Source organism: Paroedura picta, chromosome 8, assembly GCF_049243985.1.
Source record: "Paroedura picta isolate Pp20150507F chromosome 8, Ppicta_v3.0, whole genome shotgun sequence".
Lineage (NCBI taxonomy): Eukaryota > Metazoa > Chordata > Lepidosauria > Squamata > Gekkonidae > Paroedura > Paroedura picta.
Window position 1 is genome coordinate 46,950,616 of NC_135376.1, and position 12,433 is coordinate 46,963,048.

General features: G+C 41.8%; 1 protein-coding gene across 3 annotated transcripts in view; it reads right to left on the minus strand.

Annotated features, from left to right (window-relative positions):
- SH3PXD2A (SH3 and PX domains 2A) overlaps positions 1-12,433 on the minus strand; it is a 284,459-nt gene that overhangs the window by 237,065 nt on the left and 34,961 nt on the right. For all 3 annotated transcript variants that reach the window (XM_077349634.1, XM_077349632.1, XM_077349631.1), the window contains exon 2: positions 8,060-8,140. In XM_077349634.1, the coding sequence (XP_077205749.1) occupies positions 8,060-8,140 (81 nt within the window). The remainder of the gene's footprint in view (positions 1-8,059; positions 8,141-12,433) is intronic.

Below are 12,433 nucleotides of genomic sequence, written 5' to 3' on the forward strand. Positions count from 1 at the left end.
TATATAAAGACTTGCTAACAGCCTTCAGCAGGCATCTTCCTAAGCAAAATTAATGTGTGGGGATCCCTTTTAAGGTCTCCTGTTACAAACAATTGCAGATTTAGCGCTGTTGTACTTTCCAACTGCATTTATTTAATGGGCAGGGTGCAGGTTTTGGAGCTGTTCATTCACTCCTGTTTCTGGAATATATAACATTGCTACTTAATGCTTGGGGATCTGCTCACAGCCAACTCTCTTTAGACCGGTTAAGGAATACCTGATATAACAAATTAGCACCTCAGCATTTCACAGATGGGAAAAGGAGATACTGCCATGTGAATTGATTTAAATATTATTCCTAGGAACAAGCAAACTTAAATGGACTCCGGGGAATGGTAGAGGACAGGAAGGCCTGGAGGATCATTGTCCATGGGGTCGCGATGGGTCGGACACGACTTCGCACATAACAACAACAAGGAACAAGCTGCAAAAAGCCCTGCTCTAAAGGGGTGCTGTACCACATAGTTGTGATTTTTAAGTGGTCCAACCCCCTTATTGGGTTAGCAGCACCTCAGGTATCTTTATTAATCAAAAATGTATACTGTTGTCATGAATATGTTATAATATTTTGTGTTGAAACAATGGGAAAAGTTTTTTATGCCCCCGCTTAAGCAGGGGACGGACTTTTCATATGGCCTGTATCTTTGAGGGATGGATCCTAGGTAGTGTGGCCCTAGATTCCCAATGATCTGTAGCTTCATAAATATTGCTGTTTGCCTCATGTGGCCACTGTGAGTGCTAGGAAGCATTCAAATGAATGACATCACACTGGTGCACGTATGGGGCCCAAGTGCAGAAGAAACACTACAATGTACTGCTTTAGTAGCTAATTATTCTTTTATCTCTCGGCTTTTCCTGGTCTCTATCTGCCAAAGGGCCCAAGTGCAGCTGCCTTATCTTAAAAGTCAATGTTAGTAACTAATCATGGGATCTGCCACAGTCTACAGGGAGATTTCATACCCCAGAGCAATGATAGTAGATGAGTTGCTTCATTTACTTGTTTAAAATGTTTGTAATTTGTACTTTGGTTCCCTACTAGGGCTTCCTACATTTCCTTAGTTTCTATCTTTTGTATGTTGGTCAAGTACCATAAGAAATCTGTCTTTCAGACCTTGGTTGACTGCACAATCCAGCCTCTTGGTTCAACCCTAATCCTGACATTCTAGAATCTAAATATGAATGTCTAGAAATGCTTGGCATATAATCAAGAGACAACCTAGATTACAGTATTGGTATACTTAAGATGAATGGATTAAGTTGAGGAGAAAAACCTCTAAGGAATTCCTGGGAACATATTAACTACCTTCTCCACCATAATAAGTTACAGCTGGTTTTGCAATAAATGGCTTCAGCGTATTTTAGAACCTTCTACCATTGCTAGAAGATGATAATTAAAACCCTTATTGCTAAAATATATGTACCAAATCCTAAATTTGAGTGCTTAGTATTAATAGGTTCTACATGGAGATAATTTCCGTTTTCTGCTGGAAAACTACGACTGCGAATCATTACGTAATATGTATAAGTTACAATAGTTTGCATTTAAATAATGCTCCAGAGCAGTGATTTTCAACTTCTGGGACCTTATGTACCAATCAGTTTATCAAAGAATCTGGATCCCACCAGAATAATTTTAAAAATCTTTTCTCTTCTGGAAAGATATTTATATGTCTACACGTTGTTATTACTCTTAGAATGCCAAAACAATTAATGGCTGCTAGTGCCAGGTCACATCTACAGGTAGGTCTAGGGACTGTAGGAGATTGAAGGGTGAATAGCTGCTCTGAAAACCCTGCTGCACAACTTAACTACTTGTATTCAAAGCTGAGAACCACTCTTTTACAAATGATGCTCTCTGATAAACCTCCCCAAAATCTTGGCAAATCTGCTCTCTGATAAACCTCCCCAAAATCTTGGCAAATCCAACTTGAAAAGAATTGTGTTCAGTCATTAATTAGCACAGTTTTCTTCTAGGTCCAAGGAAAAGTAACCTGTGGTCCAGGGATTAAGGGATATACGCCAACTGCAGCATTTATTGTAGTTCTTTACCAATAAACCGGGAATTCCAGCCTATATCTCACAAGTAAGCTGTGAATATAAAGATTAAAAATGGAAAGCCCTTTTAACAAGTTTATTAGCAATAGTCTTAGCTGTAACTGAAGCATGGATGTTTACAATAAAAGTGTGCTGAAGTACAAGTCCCGGCAGCTGACTAGTGCTATGTTGACAAAGTCAGGGTAGTTCAGCAGTGGAATAGACTGCCTAAGGAGGTGGTGAGCTCCTCCTCACTGGCGGTCTTTAAGTAGCAGGTGGGAGGACCAATAATATTGTCTGATGCTATCCTTCTACCACTGAAGAATCATAGAATCATAGATTTTGAAGGGACCTCCTGGGTCATGTAGTCCAACCTCCTGCACCATGCAGGACACCCACAACTCTATTGCTGACAGTATAACCTGCCACCCCCTTAAGCCATCACAGAATCAGCCTCTCCATCAGATGGCTATCCAGCCTCTGTTTAAAAATTTCCAAAGATGGAGAACCCACCACCTCCCAAGGAAGCCTGTTCCACTGAGAAACCGCTCTAACTGTCGGGAACTTATTCTGGATGTTTAGACGGAATTCCTTTTGAATTAATTTCACCCCACTGGTTCTGGTCTGTCCTTCCGGGGCAAGAGAGAACAATTCTGCTCCATCCTCCATATGGCACCCTTTTAAATACTTGAAGATGGTTATCAAATCCCCTCCCAGTCGTCTCTTCTCCAGGATAAACAGACCGAGCTCCCCCAATCTTTCCCCATACATCTTGGTCTCCAAGACATGTAAGCGTATTGACTCAATATCACATTTTTATCCTACCCTTCCCAAAGGAACTCAAGACAAAATATATAATTTCCCTTTCATCCATTTTATTCCCACATCTAGCCTGCAAGATCTGGATAGGCTGAAATAGAGACTCATGCATCGTCCTCCAGGAACCATCATGGCTAAATTCAGGTCATCACAGTTCTCATCCAGCATTCTAACTTAGGTTATGTGCTCATAAACATGCACTTCATTAGTCTGTAATAACTAGGCAGCACTTATGTAATCCTGAGCAGAGTAAAAACATATTGGAGACCTTAGTAATCCATGTTTTGCTGGACTGCAGTATTCTTTGCTTAGATAACCTGACTAGGTCTTAATGGATGGGCACTGCAGCAGTCTGACAGAAAGTACAAGCGTGTAAAACAGCACAACAAGGCTGTTCCGGTGGAGTCTGATTCATGTCATCAACAGAGTTGAGAGCTTCCTTCCTTGTGTTCTGATAGGGACTACCCCGTCTGTCACAATGATACACCAGAGTGAGCCATGAGAAACAAACTCCAGTGTGTTTCTATAAAACTTCTACCAAAGCTGAAAACTATACATGCCTCCCAGTCTTTTCCTCTTGATCTTTTTAGTTGGCTCTCCTAAACCTCCCCCCACACACACACACACACACACACTCCAGGCCATTTGAAATCAGCTCAAGACAGCGGATGCAGCTCCCACGGAAAAGGGACACAGCCAAATCCAGCATGGAAAATAATGATGCAAGCTACTGACAGTGAAACAGTCACACGTGGTCAGTGTCATGCAGTGATCGCAGTGTATCAAGCATAAGACTCCATCAGATGACCACACCCTGTTCTGTTTCAGAAAGCTGTGACATCACATCCAGCCAACGGCCAGCTCCCATGTTAACCCACTGCAAGCTGAACCAAAGGAATGAAAGCAGCACTGGACATACAAGGAGAATATCCCACTCAGGGCCCCTGTTCAATCCAGCTCTTTCTTGAAGCATTTCCCTCAGTACTCGGGCATTTCAAAACTGTCTGTTAAAGAGGAGAATGGCCAGAGAGTACAATAAACTCACAAGCTGGCTGACAGGGTTATAAGGTACAGCATACAATTGCCATATGGCATACTGGTATTGTGGTTTTTCAGACTCAAAGAACTTTAGAACAAAACAGAATCATAAGTATACATTTAAAAATTAACAGTAAAAACAGAAGCTAAGGTTAATCTTTAAGGTGACATCATGACATATGCTCTCTGAAACAGGATGATTCCAACCAGTTTTCTAATAGCTAACAATTGGGGAGCATCTGTACACTTTATTTATAAATTCAACAAAACAAGTACTGCAAGAGAAAATCCATGCCAACTGCATAGATTGAAAAGAGTATAAGGGAGCAAATTAGGGAGAAGAATGAGGAAGAAAGTGTTAGAGAGGAGACAGTGAAGGATATACAGAAGAAGTTCCTGACAGAGCAGTTTCTCGGTGGAACAGGGTTCCTCGGGAGGTGGTTCTCCATCTTTGGAAATTTTTAAACAGAGGCTGGATAACCATCTGATGGAGAGGCTGATTCTTTGAAGGCTTAAGGGGGTGGCAGGTTACAGTGGATAAACAATAGGGTTGTGAGTGTCCTGCATAGTGCAGGGGGTTGGATTAGATGACCCATGAGGTCCCTTCCAACTCTGTTATTCTATGATTCTATGAATCATAGGGCAGACAGAGAAAGCCACACTATGATACAGTTCCTTCTCTGAAAAAAGGAAAGAAATGTGGCCTTTGCCTTATTGCAGGTCAGCAGATTGTGGTAGTGGAGGTGTGAGGCCACATGCAGAGAACTTCAAGGCTGTCAGAAGGAAGCCTTGGGCTTCCCGGTGTGCACTGGCCTCTATCATGGCTTGGAGACATGGCTGGCACATTGCAGGGCCAGGCAGGAGCTGGGAGGAGTTGGGGCACTGATGCCATGTAAGGCATGGTGCTTTGGTCCCTGACCTCATTCCTTCCTCAGCTCATTGTTGGAAGCTTCCCACCTACCACCCACCCTGAATTTAGAGCTTTAGAGTTATGTTACTTTTATAGGGGGCAGATTGTTCCAATGGATTTTGATTGTTTATTTTATTCTTGTATTGTTCTTTTCTGATTATTTTATTACTTCATCATGGCTTGTGGTTTTGGGCATGAGGCAGATTCTTTGGGGACAGTCCAAGTCTGTGCAATGGACTCAGTATTATGGGGGCCGCCATAAGAGGCTGTATGGATGCTGAGCTGAGGTGCCTACCCTGCTGGGGAGGACCGGATGGATTTCCATTTCCAGGTGGCAAAGGTGAACCAAACAGAGGCCCATGGCTGAGGGCTACCCCAACTGCCTGTCACCCCCCAGGTGGATCCCATTTGCCGGGGGAGCTGGGCCAAGGACATCAGCAGCCTTGAGAATCACCACTGGGATCTGAGTTCACTGTGGCCTGCTGACCCTATGGCCGGATCCACCTCATGCTATGCCACTGCTCCTGCTGGAGCTTAATAAACCCATGGCCTGTTTAATGCTAAACTTGATCACTATGTGTGTCCACTTCATAAGGCCTCAGTTTGCCCTCCTGCCACGCAATCTCACTGGATTCTTTTTTCTGAAACTCCTGCTAAAACATCCTTAGATAATTTCTTTTGAAGGATGCAGCTAGATGGTGGCCCTTTCTGCTACACCACTAGGCATTCATTATATCTTTCTAACATGGCAAACAGATAACATGTGCTGCATTGCCCTTTGGATCCTAGATGTACATCAAACAACATAGTTTACTTTTGAGTTTGTTAGGTTTTTTTTTCTTTGAGTATTCTTTTAAAAAGGCTTGTGTTCTAGATTACAAATTTTCATTTATGGTGCAAGCTAGCTTGAGCAACTGTGGAAACATGGGATAAAACTATTTGAAAGGAATAAATGCACTTAAATAAATATGCAGATTGTTAAGTGTGGCTGCCTGTCACTAAACTCTGCACTGTGAATGCTGCCGCTCTCCATGTGCCAATGGTGCTTAGAGAACAAAGGCACCTAAAGTGCCCAGGGACAACAGGATTTTTAAAAGGGTGAGGAGGGGGAGGGGTTAGTTTCCTGCAATGTTTTCAAGTGAGAAAAGGAGAGGGACACATGTTGTTCAACAGACCTTTTCCACCCTGTGTTAGCCCCCCCTTCCCGTTCCACTTATCAATGGGACCTTTCAAGACTCTTTCTCCCTTGATTGGACACATCATTTCCTGTGCAACACACTAACCCTATTGATAACATTAGCTTGATGGGAACTTTTAAAACCTAACAGGAAAGTCCAGCAGACTTACAAGAACACAGAACGGAGGGGGGAGGGGATAGCTGAAGTTTAACAAATAAAGGAAACCGAAGACTTTTTAAAATAGCTCTGCATACTAACATCAGATGCAGATGGATCCAATGGCTCAAATATTTGTTTTCCACATAGGCCGACGGAAGGAAATGCAAAAAAATATTACAAAATTGTCCCCTGCTGCTTCATGCAAATTCATGCTACCCATGGAAGAAGTCATCGCTGTGACTCATAACGCTAGCTGCCGTAAGATACATTTATTAGAGATGTCAGTGGAATGAGCTGGCCAAACACTAAAGTAGATGGAATTGTGGGCTTCCAGCTTTGGTCAGCTGCTTGCAAATGAATGTTGCTTATTGGATACTGATTGAACAGATACTTGTCAATTTCTTTAAACAAGAGCTGAGCCAGTATTAGTCTGCTCCTTGAATGCTCAGTATGAAACAAAGAGCTGATGTTGTCTGTCAAGACAAGCCTTTGAAGCTCTCCTCCATCTATGTTAGCAATTACATCTCCTGAACAGCCAAAGCTCTATGATACCCGCTCCTGACAGACATCAAAGTTTCCCCCAAAGCATAATCAAGCCAACTGTATGCTAGTAGCAATCCATCACTTCTTTCTCATGACTCGCATCTTAGCTATTTCCTGTTTCCAATGAGAGAAATAGCTACAGTGACCAGATTGGAACACACAGCCACTGGTTTCCCCAATGACAATTAGCTCCTTTCATACAAAAGCTGCTGCGGTTAGGAAGGAAATTTTACATCTGATGAGAAGGAACTTCCTGTGCCAGTGGTCCACCTGACCTGGGATGATGCAAAACTTGCAATGCTGTCTGAAATAGGATTCCAGTATACAGTGTATGATGGCAGGAAATGTGTCCCCCCAAAACTACACTCAGGGGACAGCTGCATAAACACCATATGGACAGCCGAACAATGTTGCTGAAAGCAGTGCTGAAAGGACTGTATACGAAATCAGAAATGAATGAAGAAATCAGTATAAGAAATCAGAAATGAATGAAGTGACTTCTCAGTTCCCTGACATGCCCTCTGGCTACCAGAAGTTTAGGGGACTCATGGTCTAGCCCGACTGAGCCTCAGAGACAACTTCAAATCTTCATGGCTTAGGGCAATCAAAAGCAAGCTGGTGAGCTTGGGACTCTCCTCACAAGTCATTTTGAGTTTGGGATATGAGCAGGCCTGAAGCAAAGGGTGACAGATAATGATTGACAGATTGACTTAGAGAGAACATCAACCTTTCTATCATTAGAAAGCTGAGACCTTTCTACCATTCTATCTATCTATCTATCTATCTATCTATCTATCTATCTATCTATCTATCTATCTATCTATCTATCTATCTATCTATCTATCTATCTATCTATCTATCTATCTATCTATCTATCTATCATCTATCATCTATCTATCATCTATCTATCTGTTTGTCTGTCTGTCTGTACTTAATGAGCAAAAGATTAAGAATTGCTACTTGTCTGATTAACTTTGAGGTAGGCATAGACTGATGAATATATCATGTGCAAGGAAGAGTAACTGCTGTGAAGCTCAAAAGGATAATATAATCACAAGCAAGCAAGAAGCTAACCCACAACAGAGAAAAGATCCTGGAATCCAAAGAACTGTCAGGGAAGCACAACTCATCAGGAAACACCACTAGCCTTAGAAACCCTTCCCAAATATATTCCCCTTCCTCAATTCAATTACCAATGCATCTCCTGAACATTTTGGATGCAAAGTTTGCAACATGTTCAGAAGGCATTAGAATTTATTGAATGGCACCATTAGGCAATGCAGGAAATCAAGAACATACATATTCTCCCATAGCAATAACAAGAAAATCTGTCTTTTACCTGGAGATCAAAAAACTTGCTGTATCTGCGGTAGATGGTATGACAAGTTGAGTCTGACCATGTTACTTTTATGATATACACCTGTAAAGTCAAAATAAAGAGATGTTATTTATTTATTTAAAACCTTTATTAGCCACCTTTCTCCTTTCTGGAACTCAAGACAGCTTACAAGAGAAATAAAACATTATTAAAAAAACAGAATAAAAATAGCAAGTATAAAAACATATTAAAATTCACAATTTAAAAACTCCAGTTAGAATTGCCAATAAATAACAACTAATTCAATCAAATAAAACTCCCTTCAAATCCTGATGATTAATAGTAAGGGACCCAGGCACACCGCCCTGGGCAGGTTGCCCCATAATTCTAAGGGCTGTCACTGAAAAGGCCCTCTCATATGTCCACCAGATAAGCTTCTTCGGTTGGTTGAGCAGTCAGGCAGTCCTTCTTCTCCTATCTTCATTTATGGGCAGAAACATATGGCAGAAGATTGTCCTTCAGATACTCCTTTCCCAAGCCATGTAGCACTTTTAAGGTCAAACCTCCCAGAGCCGTATGGAAGGGCGGTATAAAAATACAAATCATTAAATAAAATCTGACACCTTGAATTGGGCTTCAAAGTATAACGGCTGTAAAATCAGGGTCACATGCTCACGGTAATTGGCCCTGGCCAACAGTGTAGCCACAACATTCTACACTAGCTACAGCTTCCAAACACTCTTCAAGCCCCAAGTAAAGTGCACTGCAGTAGTAAAGTCTAGATGTAACTAAGGCATGTATCACTGTGGCTAGATCTGACTGAACCAGGAATGGGCACAGGAGACACACCAGCTAAAGCCGGGCGGAAGTACTCTGAAGCTACCTGCAAGACTGGCTGCCCAGCCAAAGCCACGTGTTTGGATTCCTATGCGACAGGCAAGCCCATCCGGCCATCAGCAAGAAAAAGTGCTCACTCATTTGGCCTCACCCTTACTCTACTCCCATTCTCAGGGGTTCAGGCTGCCAGGGTGCCATTCTCTCTGTCTACTCCCCCCCCCCCCGCAGTCTTTTTCTTGCTTCACTCCCTCCCTTGAACCTCACTCCAAGGGTTGAGCACATCTTGAATGCAAAGGGGCTCACCTGCACAGGGCACCTTCATTTACTCATGAGTAAGCCTCAGGTCAGTGAGGAGGTGCATTAATAGGGAAGGGGGGAAAGGGGACTGGGGGATTTCATTATACTAGAATTGTATTATAATGCCATTCCAGTCTTTTCTTTAAAAATAAACAGATTGATTTAAGCCTTGGAGGAGGGTGGGTGGAAAGGGGTGTGTGTGCTCAAATGCAACAGAATGCCGCTGGAAGGCAATCGGGAGCCAAAAGGGGGGGGGGGGACTGGCAGGAAGTCCTGACTTCCAATCCGACAGGCTGACTCGTGTGAAAGCACAAATCCAGGGCGAGTCAGGGGGCTAAAGCCAGCCAAAGGCTCCCATGCGGTCATGGGAAAAATCAGGGCAGGTAGCCACGAAGCAAAATCTAGGCAGCAGCATGGCATTACATCCTCCGTGTGGTAACCGTCCCATGCAGGAAATACAGCACTTGCACTGTTTGGAAAACACACTATCCCATAACCAAATGCATAAAATACATTCATACATACTATGAATAGAAGACAAGTTTGTACTGACTTTGCAGGAAAATATATTATTGTGCAGAAGGGTTCTGAAAGGTAATTTTGAAATATATAAAGAGGCCACAAAGGCTGTAATATTAGAAACTGGCTTGTTAGTTGGCTAACTATTTATAATTGTCAGCATTACAAATATTTGTGTTATTATCAAACACAATAACATATTTTACTACCAGATAATACTACGTTTCCCTTTTTGCTGTCTTCAAAGAGCAGCAAGACAAATAAATTGTCCCATACCGGATCATAAATCATTTAAAGGGCCGCTCAGTAGAAACTTGTTATCAAAAGCATTATTTTCTCTGGAAATCATCCAGCTATCTTTGACTCAGATCCAGTGGGTGACCTGACATCATGCCCTGATGTAAGCGTCAACTGGTTTGACAAAGTTTCCTTGCTTTGTGCATTAAAGGGGAAACATTACATATTGTCTACAATGGTAGAGACACGCAAAAATTATGAAGAGAAGATAGGAAGACATTTAGAGTATAAGTAGAGCCTCCCTATTCCTGGGTACTAGTCTAGGACTCTTCTTTCCCTCACAGTGGTCAATGGGATGTCTCAGAGAAACCCAAAAGCAGGTTAAAAAGTACACCCTGTAACCACAGTAGCCCCTCAGCAACTTGTAAATAGTAGCACACTGCTTCAGAACACAGAGGTTCTCTTCAGCCAAAATAGCTAACAGCTGTTGAGCTGACTGTCTTGAATCCATCTAGCCTTCTTTTAAAACATTTATTTATTTATTTATTTATTTATTTATTTATTTATTTATTTATTTATTTATTTATTTATTTATTTATTTATTTATTTATTTAAATGTATAGGCCATCCTTCTTGAGCCCATCATCTCGAGGTGGCATGCAGCATTATTGTCAGACGCACAGGAAACTCACAACAAAACTTATTCAAAAGAAAATAGTTTTATTGATTAGCACTATACGCATTGGACTGAAAGTCAAATCTGACTCGAAGCCAGATTTGCCTCAGCTTATCAATACATTTCTCCCGCCCAAAACTTGACAGTTCCCAAGGAGGGGGGTTAGTGAGGAAAGACATATGTGAAACAACAACAGGATTCCAAACTCCCATCCTTGAGAGAATTGACAACAACCCTGTGAGCCCATAACAAGATAAGGTTAGAATAACATCACTACTCTACTTTATTGCTTACACACTACAAGGCCGGGGCTAGCAGGCGCCAGGTTCAATTAAACAATATAACTGACATGGAGGAACTCAGGCTAATTTATGACAGAGATTCTACAATCCTGACAATTATGAAGTAAATCCAGTGAAAATACAGTTAAAAGCCATTGGTACATCTTTGAGGAATCCAATTGTACATAAAAATTACTCCTTGTCTAAAGAAGTGTCCTCGTTTATTTGTCATGGATTTTCTTGGTGATATCACCAGGAGGAGATTTGGGGGAGACAGTTGAGGAAACCTGCATGTTGGCTCAGGGCGGTGGGGAGGGTCCAGTGCAAGATGCAAGCTCTCTCCGACACACTTTCCTCTTTCTTTATCATTCAACTTACTTCTCACAGGTGCTGTAATTCTGAGAATGTACTGTATGCGAGGGAAATGGAGGAGTTCAGAGAGATGGAGGAATGGCAGTACCAAAATTCTCTTTCCTCTTTGCTGTTCCTGCTGCCACTGTATCACTCCCAAGCTGCTGCTGAGAGATTTAAATTCATCTTCAGGACTATCAGTTGTGATAACATTTGTTCAGCATGAACCAGCATGAGGCTCTCTGCAGATATGTGGAAATTCAAAGGTCAAGGCTAGTGGGCATGGTCCCACTCTCCCCCTCATGCATATAGTTGCACATTATTTGAGCAACTGAACATGGATGTCTTCCATTGTTTTAAACAGTGTATTTGCATAACAGTTAAGACAAACCCTGCACAAATACAATATTATCTGTTGTGGCTTATTATTATCTTCTATGAATGCCTTCTGCTAAAACTGCAGTTTATAAGAACACGAACATCATTCAGTAGTGATTCTTAACACTGAAACTGACCTCCCAATGCAATGCCCTGTGTAAAGCCAGGGCCTGGGAAAGAAGGATAGTCGCAAAAACTGTTACAGCCACTGTCAAACAATGCTAAGTCTCTGGGGACTTCTATGCTCCTAAGAGTGGAAATTCCTCAAGGGGTGCTCAGTGGGGGAGTGTTTCCCCCTTTTTCTGAGCAGGAAAGAAAAGAAAGTTCATGTAAGCTTCAAGACCCCAAGATTCACAAAGCTCAAACTATTGGCTGCAACACTTTTAAATTTGGCTTACAGGGAAGGAAAATGTAACAGTGCATCAAATTGTTCTTGAGCTTGTTGCAATCGCAAAAGACCAGGCTTTAATCAAGCAGAAAATTATTACCATTGATCTTCTCCCTCAGACATAATCAATCTATCTGACAAGTCAGCTCTAACCTGTTAAGACTTTTACACTAAAAAAACAGCTATTCCCAAATAGTGGATTTAGGAACATGTAGTACACATATATAGGTTAATAATTCAGATGGATAATCCAATCCTGATGCGGCAAACACTTTGAATGGAAATGATAACATATGAATCGGTTTTGTGTGAAAGAAAAGGACTGGCAAAATAGAGCACTGATAATAATCAGTGTTTATACCTCCCCGTGTGAATGTTACTGGCTGCAGAGCATTCTTTATTATCCTAAAGGGTGAAATTAATTAATAAAC